Here is an 18,288-nt window from a genome sequence, read left to right as displayed (position 1 = left end):
TAAGGGCTAAAAAAAAAAAGAAGAAGAAGAAGGAAAAAATCACCTTGATTTCTGGCTTCATTGATCCTCAAAACGTGATTGTTTTATCATTTTCACAACACAAGTCAAAACACTGTGCCAAATCTAAAAGCAGAATATAAGACATACAAAGGCCTGCATTCAGGTTTGAGGCTCCAGTTATGAACAGACCAAGGCAACATCTAAATAAAGGTAAATAAAGGTTCCAATCGTCCTAAGCCTGACCTTTGTCGACTGGCAGAGCACAAGGTCAGGCCTCAGACCCCAAAATGACCACCTCTCTCAGTTGCAGAAGCTTGTTAGCAGCCACGAGAAGGAACGCTGGTTGCCATGGCTTCACATTGTCTGAGGTGCATTTAAAAAAAAGAAAAAAGCACAACTGAAATGACTCAGTGGATTAACTGAATGAGTCTGAGTGAAAAACGTTAAAGGAGAAGAGTTAACAATGACGGAGATGCATTGATTTCATTTTCCCCAAACAAGGACTCCATTAATCTGTCAGTCTGCGCAGAGAGACGTCACGGGAAATTTATGAAAAAGAAAGATCCGAGAAGGAAGGGGAGGGAAAAAAAATAGTACCGTATGGCTGTTTCTCTGTGATTAATGCTCCATGTTAAATGTTTCTGTGCCTGTTTGTCTTGTGTGAGGATGTGTCTCTCACACTGTCAACCCAGTGTCACGTTGGAGTGCATCTCTGAGTGCACTGCATCGCAGCCACACATATCAAATGCCGTGTGATATTCCCAGCGCTGATTTTTCCGTCACCCCGTTGCTTTGTCACTTTTCCTGTCACTCACTCGTGTGAGCTCTGGAGCAACAGTGTGGCTGCTGCATGTTCTCCATCATCTGGCGGAAGGGGTTTCTTCTGCGTCGGCTCGCTTTGCCGTCCTGCTCCCCTCTCTTCCCCAGCCGGCCCTTGCCCGAACCCGAACCTGATCCTGATCCGGAGCCGGAACCGGACCCGGAATCCCCTTGGCCTAACTCTGAGAGGAGGGGTGTGGCGGAGGGGTTGAGGGGAGGAGGAGGAGGCAAGGAGGATTTTTGCTTCTTCACCTGTTTCTCAAGGTGTTTCTGGATGGCAGAGCCGAGCACGGCGACTTCCACCACAGCTCCGTACACCTCCCACGTCATCCCCTTTTCATCCCAGCTCACCTCCTGCACCGGCTCCTCTGATTTCTCCTCCTCTTTCTCTTCCTCTTTCTCCTCACCTATCTCCTTCCCTTTCTCCTCACCTTTCTCCTCCCCTTTCTCCTCACCTTTCTTCTTCCCTTTCTCCTCACCTTTCTCCTCATCTATCTTCCCTTTCTCCTCATCTTTCTCATTCCCTTTCTCCTCACCTTTCTCCTCATCTATCTTCTTCCCTTTCTCCTCACCTTTCTCCTCACCTTTCTTCTTCCCTTTCTCCTCACCTTTCTCCTCATCTATCTTCTTCCCTTTCTCCTCACCTATCTCCTCCCCTTTCTCCTCCCCTTTCTCTTTGTCCTTGTTATAAGTTATAGCCTCGTCTTTGTCCACTTTAACTGCTTCCAACTTTTTCTCCTCAGTTACTCCCTCCTCCTCTTTGAGTACTTCCTCCTTGTCCTCCTCTTTATCCTCCACCTCCTCCACTATCTTCTCCTCCACGCTGGCCTCCTTCCTGATCTCAGGAAACGTCGTAATGGTGGGAGTTCTCGGGGTCATGGGTGCTGTGGCGACAGAGCGAAACTCCACCTGCTGACCCGCCTGCAGCTCGGCGTCTTTAGTCTCCGCAGCCACGGCGCCGCATTTTCCGAAAGAGCTGGGGAAGTAGAAGGCTTGGTCCCCCTCAGGAGGGGTCATGGGGCTGGTGGCGACAGACTGACACTGCACCACCTCCAGGCTGACCTGCGTGCGGATGTTGTGGCAGCCGAAGGGAGCTGGAGATTCAGGAACGGGAGGCTTTGTCGCAGAAGCTTCACATGCGTCTTTGCTTTCTCCTGAATTTTCCAATTCCGTGTATGATTTTAGCTGTTTATTAGCAGAAGCCGGGGGCTCTTCGGGTTTGTTTTGTTGATGGTTTGAGTTTGAAGAGTCCCGTACAGGTTCAGGAGTAACAGTTTCCGTGGAGGTGTTTTCTCTCTTCACAACGCTGCCGTTTTCTTCCTCGTACTCGTCTATTTTGACCATCTCTGGCTCAGCGGAGTAAAAAAATGTCTCCACCTTCTCCTCTTCCTCCTCATCGTTGCCATGGTGGGTCACCAAGATCGTAATGTCTTGATCCATACTTCCCATCCTCTGTTGCTTGCACTGCTGCTTACTGTCCTCCAGATTTACCTGTTGATGCATTAACCCAGCAGCCAGGCAGCTGGTGGAGCTTCGAGGAGATATGTTTGAGCCGGAGCCTTCAGTCAGCTCCTTTGGCGTGTTAAATTTCAAAGCTCCAGGTATGTCTGACTCCGCTTCTGCTGGACTTTTCACTGATGGCAAACCTTCAGCCTTCTCTTCACTCACCTTCACTTTCTCCTCCTTCTGAACCTTCTCTCTCCCGATCAGCTCTGGGAAGGCAGTGGACGACGGCGTCTTCGGGGTCATGGGGGAGGTGGCAACAGAGCAGAACTCCACTTGGCGGCCCACCTGCAGCTCTGCGTCTTTAGTGTCTGTCCCCACGCATCCGGTTTTCCCAAAAGAACTTGGGAAGAAGAAGGAATGGTCGCCCTCCGGAGGAGTCATGGGGCTGGTGGCTGCAGACTGGCACTGGACCACCTCCAGGCTGACCTGCGTGCGCATGTGGTGCTGTCCAAAAGGAGCTGGGGAACGTGGGTCAGAAAGGTCCGGCATTTGTGGCACGGGAACCAAAATACTCTCAACGTCAGCATCTTTTCCCCTCTGAATTTCAGCATCTCCGTCTCCATCACTTAGGAGCTCAACAGTGATTGTCGCATCTTTGTGTGTAGCTGTTGCCGTTTTGTCGGCTTCAGGCTGTGGCGTCAGAGGCACGGCATCAGTCTGTGTACAGTCTTTAACTTGCTTAGTGTCTAATTGATCAGTGTCATCAAAATCCACTCCTGAAAGATCTTTGGAAATTAGTTTCTTGTCTCTCTCTTCAACAGAGCTGGCACTCACGTGTATTTTTGGCTCACAGTCCGCTTGAGTCGTTGACTCTTGACTCGTGTACACTTGCGGTCCCTCAGGCGCAGGGCCGCTATCTGGACGGACCCCATCGTCTGTCTTCTCACAAGGCTGGTGATTGTCTCTGAGACCTCTCATCTCGTCCTTAAGGCTTCCCATCCTGTCTCTGCATTAAACCTGCACAACACAGCGCAGACGTTAGTGAGAGCCAAAGCACAGGCGAAAGGATGAAACAACAGGTTGTTTTTGCGGTTGAAAAAATATTTCCTCTCGCGAAATGGATGCATCCAAACTCTCACATGTAACATCACTGTTACATCACTGCCACTGCTTGACAGAAATCTCACATATTAGTATCTTAGGACAGGTGATAGGTGATGTTTACTTTGATTAAAATGCTTAGTTTATTAAAAACTTCACTTAAAATTGTCCTTTTTTAAAAAAAAAATTGTTGAACAAAACATTACATGTCAAACATTTGCTCAAAAATATATCAGCATGGCTCCGGCTTGAATTCTATTTCCGTACATAATCCCTTGACAACAGAAGCATGCATGCACAGGAACCAAGAAAATCTGTCAGATATCAACCATAAAAACTAACACAATAGTAAAAAAAAATTAAAATAAACTGCACAAAAACACGAGTCATACAAAGACATACCTCAGCAGTCCAAGTCAGACTGAAGCCTCTCCACAACTCTCCGTCAGATTTGGGTCAAACATCGCAAACCTTGCGACCGACTGAGACCAACATCTGTCCGTGTGTCTCCCCTGCTGATTGATACTGATTGCAGCGGCTACAGGTTTGTCTCTAGAAGAATCTCTCTCAGGCAATCCTCGCTCTTTAGGCTGTGGCTGTGTGAATGTGTGTGTGTGGTGTGTGTGTGTGTGTGTGTGTGTTGAAAAGCTTCACATTTCCAGTTTCCCTGGAAACCACGGTCGGGCTCTGCCAGTGAGTGGTAATGTAATGACAAAATCTCTGTTCAGCTCTCTAATCATCTGTAAATCATAGTAATTAAGTCCAGGTTCTCATAGCAACACAATGGCAAATGTGAGCGGAGAGATAAACCTGTGAACTGATGAAATTTTTTGAAGAGGCATAAATTGGTCCTAAAAGCTGCCACGGCACTGCAAATGACCAGTGTGAGGACTTCTGGAGGGAGGGTGAAGTATGCAGGAGAGGGATTTCTCTTCTTATTAATGTTTTGAGGTAAGACAGGAGCGTGTGTGTGTGTGTGTGTGTGTGAAAGCCACCTTCAGTGTAGCACAACCAGTAAATAGCAGCAAGAAGAGAAACTCTTGAACCACATTGTGTTTCATGACAGCAGATAATCAGAGAATCTTTAGAGGACCTCGAAAAGTAATGCAAACTCAGGTCTTACGAGGGAAATGTGAGAAATATTAGTAAGAGCGAGTGTTCTGCTGCAACTGTACAGAGAAATTCAGCTGGAGGAGCCTGGAGGAAGCGGAGCTGTTCCTCCCACACAAACAAGCACTTGTAAAACGCCAAGTCTTTAATGCTCCTTCCTCCCTCAGACCTCTCTGCTTTGTGACACGCATTCAGTTCTCGAGAGCCTCTGTAATTATGCTCGCTTCGGGTATTTTAAACGCTGTGTGTCACGGACGATGTTCATATTTCCTTCTTATTTTTGGGAATCTCTCTCTCCGTGGTGCGCCGGCCAGAACACCGTGTGCTGGCAGAAGTGTTCTCACCATTAACCATCGAAGGCCTCCACCAATCCCAGGCTGCTACAGAGTTCTGTTGCCTGGCAACCGCGTAGTGTGATGGAGGGAGGTGTGCTGCCGAGGACCAAGGTAGACAGCTCTGATCGCACTCTCATCAGGAGCCATCAGAACTGCCAAAGGCCATCTTCTCGGCAATGTGTTGGTAATAATGAGCGCGGTGATTCATTGACGAGTGCTCTCAGGGTGCAGAAGCAGGATGCCTCTGATATACCGCGTTTCTAGGGCGACTGGCCGCGTTGCTGCAACTGTACGTGGCAGGATATCACATTTTAAGAACCTGATAAAGTAGAAGGTGGCATTTTTTTATTTTTTTATTTTTTTATTTCTCAAAATAATCACATGTAATGAAATCTATATTAAAGCAAGATACACAAATGGAAAATTAGAAAAAAAAAAAGACACTTTATATAAAGATTTCCTTTGGAATGTGAGCTGCGTGGAGATTATTTTTTTCTGATGCCAGCATACTTCATTGTTTAAAACCCATGCACGATCAGGCAGTCATCCCATCATCATTTGGTCTCCATTTTCTGTCCAAACTCCTTGATGGTGTCCGTGGCCTTGTCTGCAGCTTTTCCTATGGCTGCTTGAGTCTGCTTGGTGGCTTCTTCAGCAGCTTAAAAAATAAATAATAATAATAAATCACAGCGAAGCACAAATCAGCAGGTCTAGGCTTTAATTATCACATATAGTTTACATAGTCCCATTTACTATGTTCTTCTACTTCTTATATTGTAATATTGCAGTTGAATATTGCTTCTATATTTTGTATTTATATTTTTTGTTGTATGGTGATTTCTATATTTTATACTTCTTTTTTAACTAAACTGTTGACTCTATGAGAACCCTGCACAAGATTTCCAATGTGCCTGGACTGTTGGTTTATGCACAAATGGCCAAATAAAGAACCTTGAACCTTGAACCTTGAGACTATTATTGTATTCTAGAGACTTTAGTCTTTAAAAAACTCACTGTACCAAGTTCAGTTTGAGTTAGTTTTTAGTCCTATATAGTCCTGTATCAGAAACCGAGCCAAATATATAAGACAAATAATAGTTTTATCTCTTTAAATTCACTGCTACACATCAGCTGTGAGGGATTGAACTGGTCTGCTTGAAATAATACACCCATTACAACGTAATGCGTAATTCAAAGACAGATGAATATGCACTTTACCTGTGCTGACTGTTTCTTTGGAGGAGTCTGCCACCTGCTGCACGGCGTCTTGAGCTGCCTGCACTGGAAACACATCACAGGGTCTTAAGAGTGACTGACTGCAGAGACAGAAATACTATAAAGCGTGCTTTATAACATTTGAACTCAAGCTAAATGAAGTAAGTTCTTTTACAACCAGATCTCACATTGGCCCTGTGATATTGTAGAGCTTTACATCTGTACCTGTAGTCTCTGTGACTCCTTTCGCGGCTGAGTGGCTCGTGCCTTTCAGGCCCTCAAAGGACTTCTTGAACGAGGCCATGGCTCCTGTCTGTGTCCCTGCAGCTTCCACACGGCAGTCTGAGCCTGAGAGCGGAGGGTGCGTCAGTTTAATACCCTCTGTTTGAGCCCGGCACCACCGAGCCTGCACGTTCCAGCCGGATTAACCGCAACAAAACCCACCCAAAGAGGCGCGATCAGACAGGCATCCCAAATATGGCAGCAGCCTGCCAAGGGCCAGAGCCTGCTCAGCAGAATTTACACATCCTGCAACCAAATCCCCAGACAAGAGTGAGCAAAAAGACGCATAATAGATAATCATTTAGAGCCACATGCAGAAAAAGAAAGAGAATAAGGTACAAAAGATTTCAAACGTGATCCCACAAGTGAGTTTAAACAACGACAAAAGGTTTAGTTTTTTTACTTTTTATTTACAGAGGATTTGTATGTCTGGCTTAACACATAAACCTTTATATTGACAAGCCCTGCAATTTAAAGCACATATTGATTTGACAACCATTATGATTCCAAGACGTAATATATTGACTTTAACTTGATAAAATCTTCAGTACACACAAACACGCGCACACACAAACATGTATACTGTCCGTTTCTAACAGAGAGTTTACTGGAATGATTCACAAGCAACTATAAAGATACAATGTAAAAAACTCTTACTTCAAAAAACGTCTCAAATTAATTTCCGAAGAAATGCAAAAAGAAAAAAACCCACAAACAGGCATTGTCGACACTTAAGAGGATATTATTGTAGTCATATCTGCTTGCAACCGGTCATATTTATTTTTTCCGCTCCCAATGTCTCATTGGAAGATGATGAACATCTATTGCACGTTTCTAAATACAGATACACACGAGTACAAAGTCACAAGCCCCGGCTCTGGTCTCATTTCGTTGGGAGGGAATCAAGGAAATGAGACCGACAGGGCAAATCCTACGTCTCAATAAATACCTACACCCAACACATTACATTAATAACATGACATTTACAATATATAATAATAAAAGATTTGTCTCGAAGGAAGAACATTTTTCAGTGGGAATGCTTGTATTTTTGTTGTTTTTTTTGCAACGGGGATATAATTGTAATAGTTTCAGCATTTGTCCTTGTTATTATTAGAAATATTATTGTGCTGCTGGTTGGATGGCGGCTTGGACTGACGCCTTTATGCTTCTGGCTCGTAGTCCTGGCTCTCCTGGGGAAAGAAGAACAGATTTTGAAGAGGCAGGTAGGTCAAATTTGCAGCACGGCGAGGCGACGGGTTAAATTCAACGGCGAGTCTTTAATTAAAACTTAATCGTGGGAAATGCAGCTTTAATCCGTTTAAGGTGACTATATGACAGGGAGCTTATGATAGCTCATGATAGCTCTCGGCTGAAGGCAATGATGTCACTTCATCACAGCTGAGCTCCTGTGCTGGTTCAGCGTCTCTTCAGCCTGCAGAGGGCAGCACAGGCCTGCGCCAGCTTCAAGGACGCGTCGTGATCACATTCCTGTATCCCTGTAGCCCTGCCTCCACCACAGACATGATCGTGGAAATAATAACACAGCCTCCAATGGTCTCAAGTCGTCCAGTGTATTCATTCAGTGTATCCAAGTGTGATATGTGTTATTTTTATTTATTTTTATCTCCAGTTGATCCCTGAGCTGGCTGCAGCACTCAAGACTCCATATTTACAGCAATGCAGGGAGACCCTGACATTACCCACAATGCACAGAGGCGGAGAGCGTCATCACCACACCCATTCAGAGAGAACTCGCACATCGCTGGTGTAGCAAAGGATGGGGGAGGGGAGAGAGATGCGGAGGAGTAGGAGGGAGAGAGAGAGAGAGAGAGAGAGAGGAAAGAGGTGGAGGAGGATGAGGAGGATGAGGATGATACAGGCTACAGGCACTGAGAAATTCACTTTTAATTTGGATCTCAGGGAATATCTCACTTTTACTCGTTTCACAGATTAATGCAACGTTCCACTGGCGGAGGCTGTGAGCAGGCATTAGGAGAAAATCCACGCATGTGCTCAGAATAAATTGAATTGTATAAGAGATCATGCAAAATCTCAAATTACATCTTCGCAGAGCTGATTCTGATTTTTTTCCAGTGAGGATATCACAGGTTTCCTGCTAATCACATCAACTGGCTTTAACTGCTCTGAGTTATTGTGTACTGTACACTACACTGACAGCATTTTGGGCATCGCGTGATATTGTTTACGCACTACGATAGTTATTTAAAATCTATTTTCAAAGCTCTCAGTTCTGCACAGTTTGTCTTGCCCCTTACTGCCAAATTCCAAAAATAACCATCTGTGTCAGACTCACATCCTTTCCTCCATGCACACACACACACATACACACACACACACAGCGTCACACACCCAACGCTCGGTGTAGGTAGGTGGTGCTATATCCACTGTACTCCATGTAGGCTCTGTGGCACTTCGTCTTGTTGAGCCTTCTCGTTTCATTTCCAGAAAAAAAAAGACGAACTGCCTCAGCGTGAGCTGTAGTGTTTGTGTGGGACAGAAGTGGAGGGCAAGTGCGGAGTGCTATTGAAATGCAATATAACTAAACCGTGTAAACATGCTGAGCTCTTGAATACTGAGAGCTAGTCTCTGCCTTCTGAAATGAATGGACTCATCCCCTCATCCCTGCCTGCAGCCTACAGAGCCTTTTTTTTTTTTTTTTTACAGGCTTTCACATGGCATACAAAAAAAGAAGCAATCCACAATAAAATCGCGAAAGGTCAGTTTAAGTGCACAGATTTGTGATTCTATGCGTATGTGCTTCGTGTCGTGTACTCTGATTACCTGGGACTCATCATATGTCTCCCCTTCTGGCTCCAGCATTGCCTCTCCCTGGCCCTCCATGGCCTCCTGCCCATACTCCTCAGGCTACAGAGACGGTGAGAGGGAGACAGAGAGATGAGGAAGAGAAAGGTTCACAGGAACGGAAGCAACTACGTATTTACATGATGTAGATGTTTATATACAGATTTAACCTGTTTCTTTAATTTTGAAATTTCGATACTGGAAGGCCAATAAATTTCTCTCTGTACAATGTAAAACACAATATAGATAAAAAGTGATTTTCCTTCCTTTGAGGGCTTTAAGCTGCACTGGTGGAATGACTTTAACACACACCACATCACTACTTTGCCCCAATATCATGACAAAATACAACCGTCACATATATCGCAATACATTTATCAGCCTCAGCTGTACTTAGCTCGGTACTAAGCCTCAAGTGTAAGCAGGCTATCATTCCAAAGTAGAATGGTGATTACACCTGATTAACTTAATCATGTTAACATTATCATTGTTTGTCGGCATGTGGCAAGGTATGGCGCTAGCGTTAAGCTCAAAATGCAAATATACAGTACTGTAGCTGTAGCTGTGCAGAGCAGCTAGCACGGCCGTAAATCCATGGTCTTGTTTAAAGCTTGCAGAACATTTATCGCTTGGAAAATCCGACAGTGAGCGATGGGACTCAGATGTAATAATAAGTCTGGCAGAAAGTAGAAAAGTCCAAAACCAACAGCGCGTGAATCTGTCAGTACCCACTGCGCCCAGAGCACGTTGACTCTTATTGTTTTCAAAAATGGCTTTCAGTTTCAAAAAGGCATCAATAACTTCCTGTAATCAGCTGCTCGCTGTGGTTGCGCATCAGTCAAAGAGGAGTAAATATTGCACTGTGGGAAAGCTTTGAAAAGCCAGTGAGCGTACACTTTAATGGGATTGACGTGTTTCTCAGACAGCAACAAAGCCCTGAATCCGCTTTGTTAGGCTCTACGTACACGGGAAGTACTTCTTAATAAGATCAGTTGATTGTTGGTTTTGATATTAGAAAAACAAGGAAGAGAACCAGACCCATCCTTTAACATATGAGGTGACATTGAATATCTAATAACTTCAGGCTCGACCTCAGTATTTGTGAACATACAGTATCTCCTTCTGCGAGCTTTCTCAAGCAGACAGCGCTCCATCACGGCCTGCTACTATGAAAACAAAGCTAGTGGGTCACCACACATTTATTTTTAAACCCAATACTAATGAAGACAATTAGGTCAGAGAAGAACAGGCCTTAATCCCGCGCGCCATATCAAGCTAGTGTTATTGCTGTAAGCCCACCAACACGATTAGCATGGCCTCAGAGGCCGCACAAAGGGAAACCAGCGCAAAGACGCACCTAATCAGACGGATCATTGCCTGAGCACGAGTCAACATGAAAAGACTGTTTATGTGATTACAGCAGAGGGGAAAGATAAGTTGTGTGTCTGATTGGTCACACACTTGAATTTGAGTCGAGATGTGACAAGGCTGTGTGGCACAAGTATGAAAAATGTTGCAAAAGCGCCACGCTATAGTGCAAAATCCTGATTAGTTTCCCCTTAGATATCTGCAAAAGAGACGATGAACAAAAAGTAGCTGTGCACATTTGATAACAGCGTCAAGAGTTTAACAGTCCGTTGTCAGGGTGCTGAAATGAGGAGTTTTATCACTCAGATAGTGCCTCTGAGAAGCCTATTAGAGCAGGCTGTCAGATTTACTAGATTAGAGGGTCAGTGGAGAGGGTCCAACTCTGAGGGATGAAGGCTTAGGACAGGATGAGGACCTCACTGCTTCACTGACGGTCTGACTGAGATAGACAAAATGTCAGCAAGCCGTAAGAGCAGGGCCAGGTCATTGAAACGAGAGAACAGTGGAGAAAAAAAAAACTGTCCGCTAATAAAATCTGTTCTTCTCCTCGTATCCTCGTCACACGGACAACCCTCACTACGGTAAACGGGGGCAGAAAGTGGCGACACCGAGGTCATCGGAGGGGCAGGGCTCGATAATGGAAAAGTCATGCCTCTTAGAGAGATGATAGCCACACAGAGAGATCGTTTAGGTCACAAATCAGCTCAACAGTGAAACCTTTTTATGGCAGCTCTGTGCGTTCATGCACCGCAGTAAAACAAGGTCATAGAGTGTTTTCATTTAATGTGAAAGAACAATTCATTTATTTTATTATGTTAACTGTATCAATGGTCAGTTTAATTTTTTAATTTCAAGTGTTCATGTCTTTTGAGCCTTTTCTAAATCAAACTGTGATCGTGTTCCAGGTAAGACACATTTAGGACAGGATGTGGGCCTAGAGCAATAAGGAATAACACGAAAATAAATAAAATGCAGGCTAATTATTAAGTTTGACTGACCCCTGCTGTAAAACAGCCGCCTCTGCTACAGCCACGATCCTGTCCAGGCATTAATGACTACAAAGCAAGCTGCCAACTGTAAGCGAGGCTCGGATTTGAAACAGAGATTTCACTTTTCCTTTCCACTTGTTCTCAATTGCAAGTGGAAAACATAAAAATCAATCATAAATAACAATATGTTGACACATTATTAGAATTTACGTAGGTAGAATCTGTAGCCAGTTCATTAACATCACACATGAAGTTCAGTTTGATTGAGGACACTGCCCCTAAACATGAGAAAGCACTCGTATAATATCTTCTCTGGCTTTAGAAGACGACTTCCAACATCTTTAAAAAAAAAAAAGGCCTGATGACGGGTTAGTGGTTACTTCACGGCTGGGACCTTAAATTTCCACGAAACGCTTGTGTTACAATCAAAGTGCAAGCTGCAGAGGCTGAAATTTCATCTGCGTCGTGGGAAATGCAGGATCCTGTGTTTTCAGAGCTTGACTCTAGAATGGGTCAAGATGGGATAATTTGGCTTTTGCTTCTTCGGTTTGGACCATATTCTTTATTATTCTGTGTCTTGGGAGCCACGTAACTTTATGGTAACGTAATGCTTCATGGCAGGAATACGGGAAGAAGAACCTTTTTTCAACAGGAAGGATAAAAGATGCACATTGAAGTGTTTTTATGGTTCTATTGGGTAATGTATATGTCTACTCTTTCTACAGCATTATTGTATTATTCACTACAGATGCATGGGTCTTTTTTTCTGACACTAATACATACTTCAGACTTCTAAAGAATTACACAGGGTGTTATACCCCGATCAGCCATAACATTATGACCACCTTCCTAATATTGTGTATGTCTCCCTTGTGCCTCCAAAAACAGTCGTGACTCATCAGAGAACGGACCTGGGCCTTCTGAGGGTGTCCTGTGGTGTCTGGCAACAGAATATCGTTAGTGGGGGGCCTTTGAGTCCTATGGGTTGAAGGGAGGGGCCTCTGTGGATCAGGCTTGTTCCAGTGGATCCCACAAATACTTGATCAGTTTAGGATCTAGTAAATTTGGAGGTCAGTTCAACACCTTGTACTGTTTGCACGTTTTTTTTAGTTGTTCCTAAACCGTTTTTGTGAGCGTGCCTGTGTCAGGCTGCAAGCTGAGGTATTTTATTCAGCAGGTCTGTCACCAAAGTACTAATATGATTGCATTATTATCAGTGGCCTACTGACTTCCTGCAGGTGTGTGTGTGTAAACAGAAACCACTGTTATGCAGACTCTGATCGTAACAAACCACAGTACATACGTTCATGTCAGACGGGAACTCGTCCTTCTTCACCAGGCCAGTGGCAGCGGCGATGTTCCCCATGGCTCCAGTGGTCTTCTCAGCCACTGCAGAGGCGCGCACACACACACACAGACAGACAGACACACACACACATCCAAATGCAACATTATCTCAACAGATTGCGCAGACAGATTAAAAGCATGGTAGCCCTCTTTTGTTTCCCAATTGATTATTGTACATAATGACCACTTCCACATTCCCCCTACAACACACGCCCTCCCTCACTGCCATAATGAATTTGCCATTTTCCAAGTAGGAGCGCTGTCTCGCCGCTTTAATGGAACTACGCTGCAATAATAACAATAATAAGACTGATGGAAAACTTACCTGAGCCCACGCTGTCTTTGGCCTTGTTACCTGAGTGAAGAAAAAAGGAAATTAGTCAGAAAAGGTGTAGGTTTTTGTGCAAATCACGAACCGTTGAGACATCACTTTAGTTTTTGTACGTGCCCGCAGATACTAAAACTTGATTATTAGAGACACTGCTGCCATTCATTTTTGAATGAGGCTCCTATGTCATTTGCTTAAATGCACCATTTCTGAACCACTACACTGTGGTATATTCTAGTATAATCTTAACATACTGTTGCTACTGTACAGTACAGCATGCTGTAATGACAATGCTGCAGTAATTCAAATATCCACCCTCCTGTTTTACTCCTCCAATCTTCATCTTTATTTGCTCACAGTTTTCCTGGGTTACTGGAGGACCGTCATCGACTAGCACTTGTGTTTCCTTCCTTGTACTTTCATCTTGAGGAGTTATTAAGCTTTGGGGTTTATACTACAAACAGGCATTGTTCGGTTCCCTGAACTTTGGCAGATCTCATCTATCTCCACAGTATTCCATTAAGCTATTTGGGCAATCAACTGTGAGCCTCCTGGTTCTGATCACTCCAGGCTGGGCGTCCTTCTCTAGTGTGCAGTAGTCACATGACTTATTGGTCTCCGAGGGCCTTTAAAAGCAAACCGAGAAGAAACGTAATAATGATAAAGTACAGAGCTCTCTCCACAAAAGGCGAGCCTCAAAGCAAAACATACATCTAAGGGATGCCTTCATTTAAGCTTCGGCTTTGGTGAAGCGCAGCTATTGCTCTGTGCTGCTACAGATTGAGTGCTTCAGTGCCAGCGCTACAGTTCTGATAGCTAAATCATATTAAAATTAATAATATTTAGTCAGTGATATGTGACATTATATTGTGATGAATAAAAGTAATAGATTTATAGTGTAACGTTTCATGAAGTGAACTCTTTTTGCAAGTAAAATAAATGTCTACTACTACCAGAATTAACAAATTAACATTATTTTCAAATGTAAATTCACCCCATAACTATAAATTAAGCATCGATAGCAAGTCAAGCTGTAATTACTGGTTAGCAAATATTAGCAAAACTGATAATTTCATAAACTGAACTATAGGAAGGAGCAGATGGGATGTGATATCCAGGGGCCACGAAAGTAAAAGCACTGCTCCGTTGTGTCATAACAGCGTAATCTGATGATCTATGAATCAGCTTGTTATTGGTGACATTAAATGGCATCTTGTGCAGCGAGGGCTTTTTCATTTCCGCCTCTCCTTGCCTTCCTCACGCTGACTGCTCAGCTCAGCTGGGTGGGTGGTCTGCAGCGGCAGCAGCAGCTGTCAAAAGGTGGGCCACAACCCTATCAGATCCCTCTTACCCCTCCTCCAAGAAGGGCCTTCAAGCATATCACGCGCAGCTTTCTAGGGCACCACCACGCTCAACAAGCAGCACGCCTAGGCCCAGAGTTGCCACGGAAATGATCCCTTCCCTCCTCGTGTAGCGGGGATGTAATGATAATGAGCCGGCGCGTGTTTTGACTACAGCCTGACATGTTTGGTAGCGTCGATGAGTGACAGGAACACCGAGCTAAATGGGTACCGAGATTCAACCGAAATGCAGAAACAGCTGACAGTGGCTGCTGGAATATCCGACATCTCTTGAGTGCATCCAAAACACACAGTTACAGGAACAATGGCACGAGCTGGTGACTGTGCAATAAACAGTAGGGAGGGGGTGTCACTGGAAATTTGGGTCTTCTGACAACAGCTCAATAACAAATACATTCCTGGTTGGCTCTGCTCTGGATCGCTATGAGTCACACTGAACAACATGTAAGCAATTATTTATTACAAACCTACTTGGGATATTTCTACAGTATGTATCTGCGGACATATACGATATGATGAGCGTTATATATTTCCGTATCAAGCCTGCAGATTTACTTTTCTCACCATAGACAACTGTTCACAGTCAATCTCTGTGGTTTGGGGGTTAGACTTAAACTAAAAAAACAATCTGAAGACGCCACAGTGGAATTATAATGACCATTTTTCATTTTTGTAGACAAACAAACAAATAATCAACTAAACCACCTTCAGAGAGTTGCCTCCTGTTAAACATACTGAAGATATACAACTCTCTCTTTGAAATAAGGCTTCATATTGTTCAAAACTGGACTTTATTGAGCTTTAAGATTAATTATTTAGACAACATTAAACTTTAATGATTTCATAATAAATATAACATAAAATTTTGAAGTATTGCCCAGCAACACAGACCATTAAATCATGAAGAGCACTGCTTTTACAAGTAAAGCATAACAGAAGCTTAAGTGGAATGCAATATGTGTGAAAGCTGGTCTGTTTAAATATGCTTGAAGGATTGAGACAATCGTCTTCAAGCTGCTCGCTAACTCTTTTTCATGTGTCCATCTGCCTCCGTGCTGTTTGCCCAAATCTAAACCAAGTGATGCAGATTGGGGTAATAACCTGGCTAATTTAAACCGGCTGAAACTGAGAGATGCAGATATCTGCGAAGGCTGAATGATCCTGCGCCGAAAAGGACAAAAGCACAGGCCCTTAGCCTGTTTGTCTCCAGGAGGTGACCGCGGGGCTGAGACTGTTTTACAATCTGCTGCTGTCCTGTGCATGTGGCCGGAGCCGTTCCCACCATCCCGCTGCCCCACCCCCCACGCCTGTTCCCATCTCCGGCCCCGAGCCCAGTCAAGGCGGGCGAGAGGCCACAAGGACGTCCAGATTTTCTTGCATCACATCATCCATCAAAATAACAAATCCACAGTGGTCTTTACTGCTAGCATTCGAATCAAATCTATAGCCCATGCTCTTCATTTGATATGATGGGTGCAGTAGCTCTATATTTGAACACTGCATCAGCCTGCATTAGTAAAACAGGGATATTGATCAATGGGTGGCTGGCTGATTCATCTGGCTGCCATAAGGAGCTACACTTAATTTAACAATTTAACTTAGCTTTAAAAAAAGCTGAGCTTGGTTCTACTTAACCTGCCTACACGAGGAAATATCAGTCATTTTAAGTTACACCACTGTACGAGTCCTATAAATTAACTGTAATATTGTCCCCTAACAATACAACCTTCTGCTGGTGTGTTTCTCGTGTGAGAGGAAAACCGGTTTTGCATTCTGCCATTAATCCAGACAGTATGGGAAGACACTGTATAATTTAACCATTTGTGTCAAGGTGCTGCATGAGACGAATGATAATAAAATATTCCCTCTCCGTCTTAGATGCACGTGACAGGAGCATTATCAGTCACAGATGGGCCCCGTGTAGGGTTTGAATGGAAAGAACCTGCGAAGAGAGGACGCGTGATCATCTTACCTACAAACATGACTCCCTCCTTGGTCTTTTCAGCCGCAACTGCAACTCCTTCCTTGGTCTTCTCCGCGGCCACAGCCATCCCCTCTTTCGCTTTAGACAAACCTTTCATAAACACATCCATCTTGGCCGAGCTACTGTGGAGAGAGATGGACCATACTGTCAGTGGACATCACCGCTGTCAGTACACATGTAGCTTTTAGTTTATTCATGTTTGACATTAAACATCTCGTATTATTAATAAGGGGTTGTGTGTGTGTGTGTGTGTGTGTGTGTGTGTGTGTGTCCCACCCCCCTTCAAATTTCTGTGCATTTTTAATAAACATTTATGGATTTCAGTCTAGTGTCAGAGCACATAGGTTGGGTTAAAGGAAGCCAGCACCGCCTCCTGTGGAGGATCGTGACAGCTGCAGCCGAGCCATCAGGCTGTAGTAAAAAACCTTCTGTTCACTCATGCATTCAACCCCCCTTTTCACATCACCGTCAATGCATTAAATATTCAAAGGCAAAAAGATTTCAATGAAATGGTTATTCGTGAAGGCGCTCATTAATTATTACTCGTCTGTAATGCTACTCTCGGTGGCAGCGAGGTGACAGGACTGCGCCAGGCCCTTCTTCTTCTTTTTTTTTTAAGGGAGCGCACAACCCATCCTACTACAAGTTGGCATTTATTATATGAGCTACATTACGCTACAAGATGAAGGGGGGGAAGGGGAGCACGATGTACAGTATGCATCTTCACGCATCGCGGCTTTGAACGTCGAATTATGTTGAAGTGATCCGAGTCTGTCCGCTCGCACGCAGGAAGCATTGGGATGAAACAGAACCGAGCTGCAGACCGACACCTCGAACGGTCTCCTCGCACTGCTCACGAATCCTCCGGAGTGCCATCCCGGATGGTGCAAGTCAAGTCTGCAACATCCAGTAACGTCCGTAACATGCATTCATTTGCGGCGGTTTGCATGCCCTCCCTGACTGTGCATCTCTAGAGCACGATTGTGTGGTAATTAAAATGACCTGACGGCAAAAGCAATCACACGCAAGGCGAGACATTTGTGGGAGTTGGGTGATGTTGAGTTATTTTAGGCACGCTCCAAACCAGCGCCTTCCAATGACGACGCTCCCGAGCGTGGTCATCAAATGGTGGTGACCTCTATGTGCTTTAAAATAACAAACACGACAAATAAAGGAATGCAAGAATTAAAATGATAATAATAAGAAGATTCCTTACCTATTTACAAATAGCCTTCGACTTGTCCCCTTATGGCTGAGCCGCGCAGTCGAGACAAAACTATCGCCTAAATGGGAGATATCTTCAAATGATCACTAGGTGGGCCTTCCGCGGGCTGATCTCCACTAACAGGGACGGCCCCCTTCACAGTGCGGCTGAGACTATCACGTCCACCCCCCCACCCCCCCACCCCCCCAACACGCACACCTCCTCTCCGCCTCCCTCCCCCCCCCCCCCCCCATTCGTTACCTCGCCCCTCCTCCCCCCTTCTCTCCACATCACCGGCTCCATCCACTATTGATCAACCCACATGTCAAACGTTACAGCAAGAAAAATGGGTTTAACAGAGCCACGCCACGTTTTCTTCTCGCCCTCCCTTTTTAATGTTGCACGTACGTGTCCATCACGAAACATCCTAGTAATGAGGACGAAATGTGACTATACGGGGATGTTATAGAAATGCAACAGGACATAGTGATTACTATTAAAATGTATTATTCCCCCATGAGTGGACTTATTATTAAATGGAATATTAACAGAATGAACTTTTTGTTTGGCCTA

At 44.4% G+C, this 18,288-nt stretch overlaps 3 protein-coding genes across 4 annotated transcripts; all 3 read right to left on the bottom strand.

The window, feature by feature from the left end:
- Positions 1 to 265: 265 nt before the first annotated feature.
- gprin1 (G protein regulated inducer of neurite outgrowth 1) lies at positions 266 to 3,464 on the bottom strand. Its single transcript, XM_084550159.1, has 2 exons — positions 1,464 to 3,464; positions 266 to 1,226 (listed from the first exon to the last, which is right to left on the bottom strand). The coding sequence occupies exons 1-2, from the start codon at positions 3,262 to 3,264 to the stop codon at positions 808 to 810; spliced, it is 2,220 nt and encodes a 739-aa protein (XP_084406285.1). The 5' UTR covers positions 3,265 to 3,464; the 3' UTR covers positions 266 to 807.
- Positions 3,465 to 5,236: 1,772 nt separating this feature from the next.
- adirf (adipogenesis regulatory factor) lies at positions 5,237 to 6,352 on the bottom strand. The gene is made up of 3 exons (XM_084549595.1): positions 6,252 to 6,352; positions 6,030 to 6,092; positions 5,237 to 5,469 (listed from the first exon to the last, which is right to left on the bottom strand). Exons 1-3 carry the CDS (start codon positions 6,328 to 6,330, stop codon positions 5,366 to 5,368), a joined length of 246 nt encoding a protein of 81 aa, XP_084405721.1. The 5' UTR covers positions 6,331 to 6,352; the 3' UTR covers positions 5,237 to 5,365.
- A 150-nt stretch (positions 6,353 to 6,502) lies between these two features.
- On the bottom strand, positions 6,503 to 17,825 carry sncb (synuclein, beta). 2 transcript variants are annotated; one of them, XM_084549582.1, is made up of 6 exons: positions 17,728 to 17,825; positions 16,500 to 16,633; positions 13,164 to 13,193; positions 12,795 to 12,880; positions 9,114 to 9,197; positions 6,503 to 7,501 (listed from the first exon to the last, which is right to left on the bottom strand). In XM_084549582.1, exons 2-6 carry the CDS (start codon positions 16,618 to 16,620, stop codon positions 7,472 to 7,474), a joined length of 351 nt encoding a protein of 116 aa, XP_084405708.1. In that variant the 5' UTR covers positions 16,621 to 16,633; positions 17,728 to 17,825; the 3' UTR covers positions 6,503 to 7,471. The 2 variants fall into 2 exon arrangements, with proteins under 2 accessions (XP_084405708.1, XP_084405707.1); XM_084549581.1 differs by lacking the exon at positions 6,503 to 7,501 and having other exon boundaries at positions 8,929 to 9,197.
- Positions 17,826 to 18,288: the final 463 nt, after the last annotated feature.

This window comes from Chelon labrosus, assembly GCF_963514085.1.
Source record: "Chelon labrosus genome assembly, chromosome: 8".
Taxonomy (NCBI): Eukaryota; Metazoa; Chordata; class Actinopteri; order Mugiliformes; family Mugilidae; genus Chelon; species Chelon labrosus.
Note: the sequence above shows the minus strand (reverse complement) of the source record. Positions and strands in the feature narration are given on the sequence as shown.

What these genes read in the sequence shown, in the direction of transcription:
- sncb (XM_084549581.1), bottom strand. Translation starts at nt 16,620, where the DNA reads ATGGATGTGTTTATGAAAGGTTTGTCTAAAGCGAAAGAGGGGATGGCT. An exon ending in GGAGGGAGTCATGTTTGTAG is followed by an intron (nt 13,194 to 16,499) that starts GTAAGATGATCA and finishes TTCTTCACTCAG; the next exon opens with GTAACAAGGCCAAAGACAGC. An exon ending in AGTTCCCGTCTGACATGAAC is followed by an intron (nt 9,198 to 12,794) that starts GTATGTACTGTG and finishes CCGTCTCTGTAG; the next exon opens with CCTGAGGAGTATGGGCAGGA.
- adirf (XM_084549595.1), bottom strand. Translation starts at nt 6,330, where the DNA reads ATGGCCTCGTTCAAGAAGTCCTTTGAGGGCCTGAAAGGCACGAGCCAC. An exon ending in AGGAGTCACAGAGACTACAG is followed by an intron (nt 6,093 to 6,251) that starts GTACAGATGTAA and finishes ATGTGTTTCCAG; the next exon opens with TGCAGGCAGCTCAAGACGCC. An exon ending in CAAAGAAACAGTCAGCACAG is followed by an intron (nt 5,470 to 6,029) that starts GTAAAGTGCATA and finishes TTATTTTTTAAG; the next exon opens with CTGCTGAAGAAGCCACCAAG.
- gprin1 (XM_084550159.1), bottom strand. Translation starts at nt 3,264, where the DNA reads ATGGGAAGCCTTAAGGACGAGATGAGAGGTCTCAGAGACAATCACCAG. An exon ending in GGAGAAAGGGGAGGAGATAG is followed by an intron (nt 1,227 to 1,463) that starts GTGAGGAGAAAG and finishes GGAAGGAGATAG; the next exon opens with GTGAGGAGAAAGAGGAAGAG.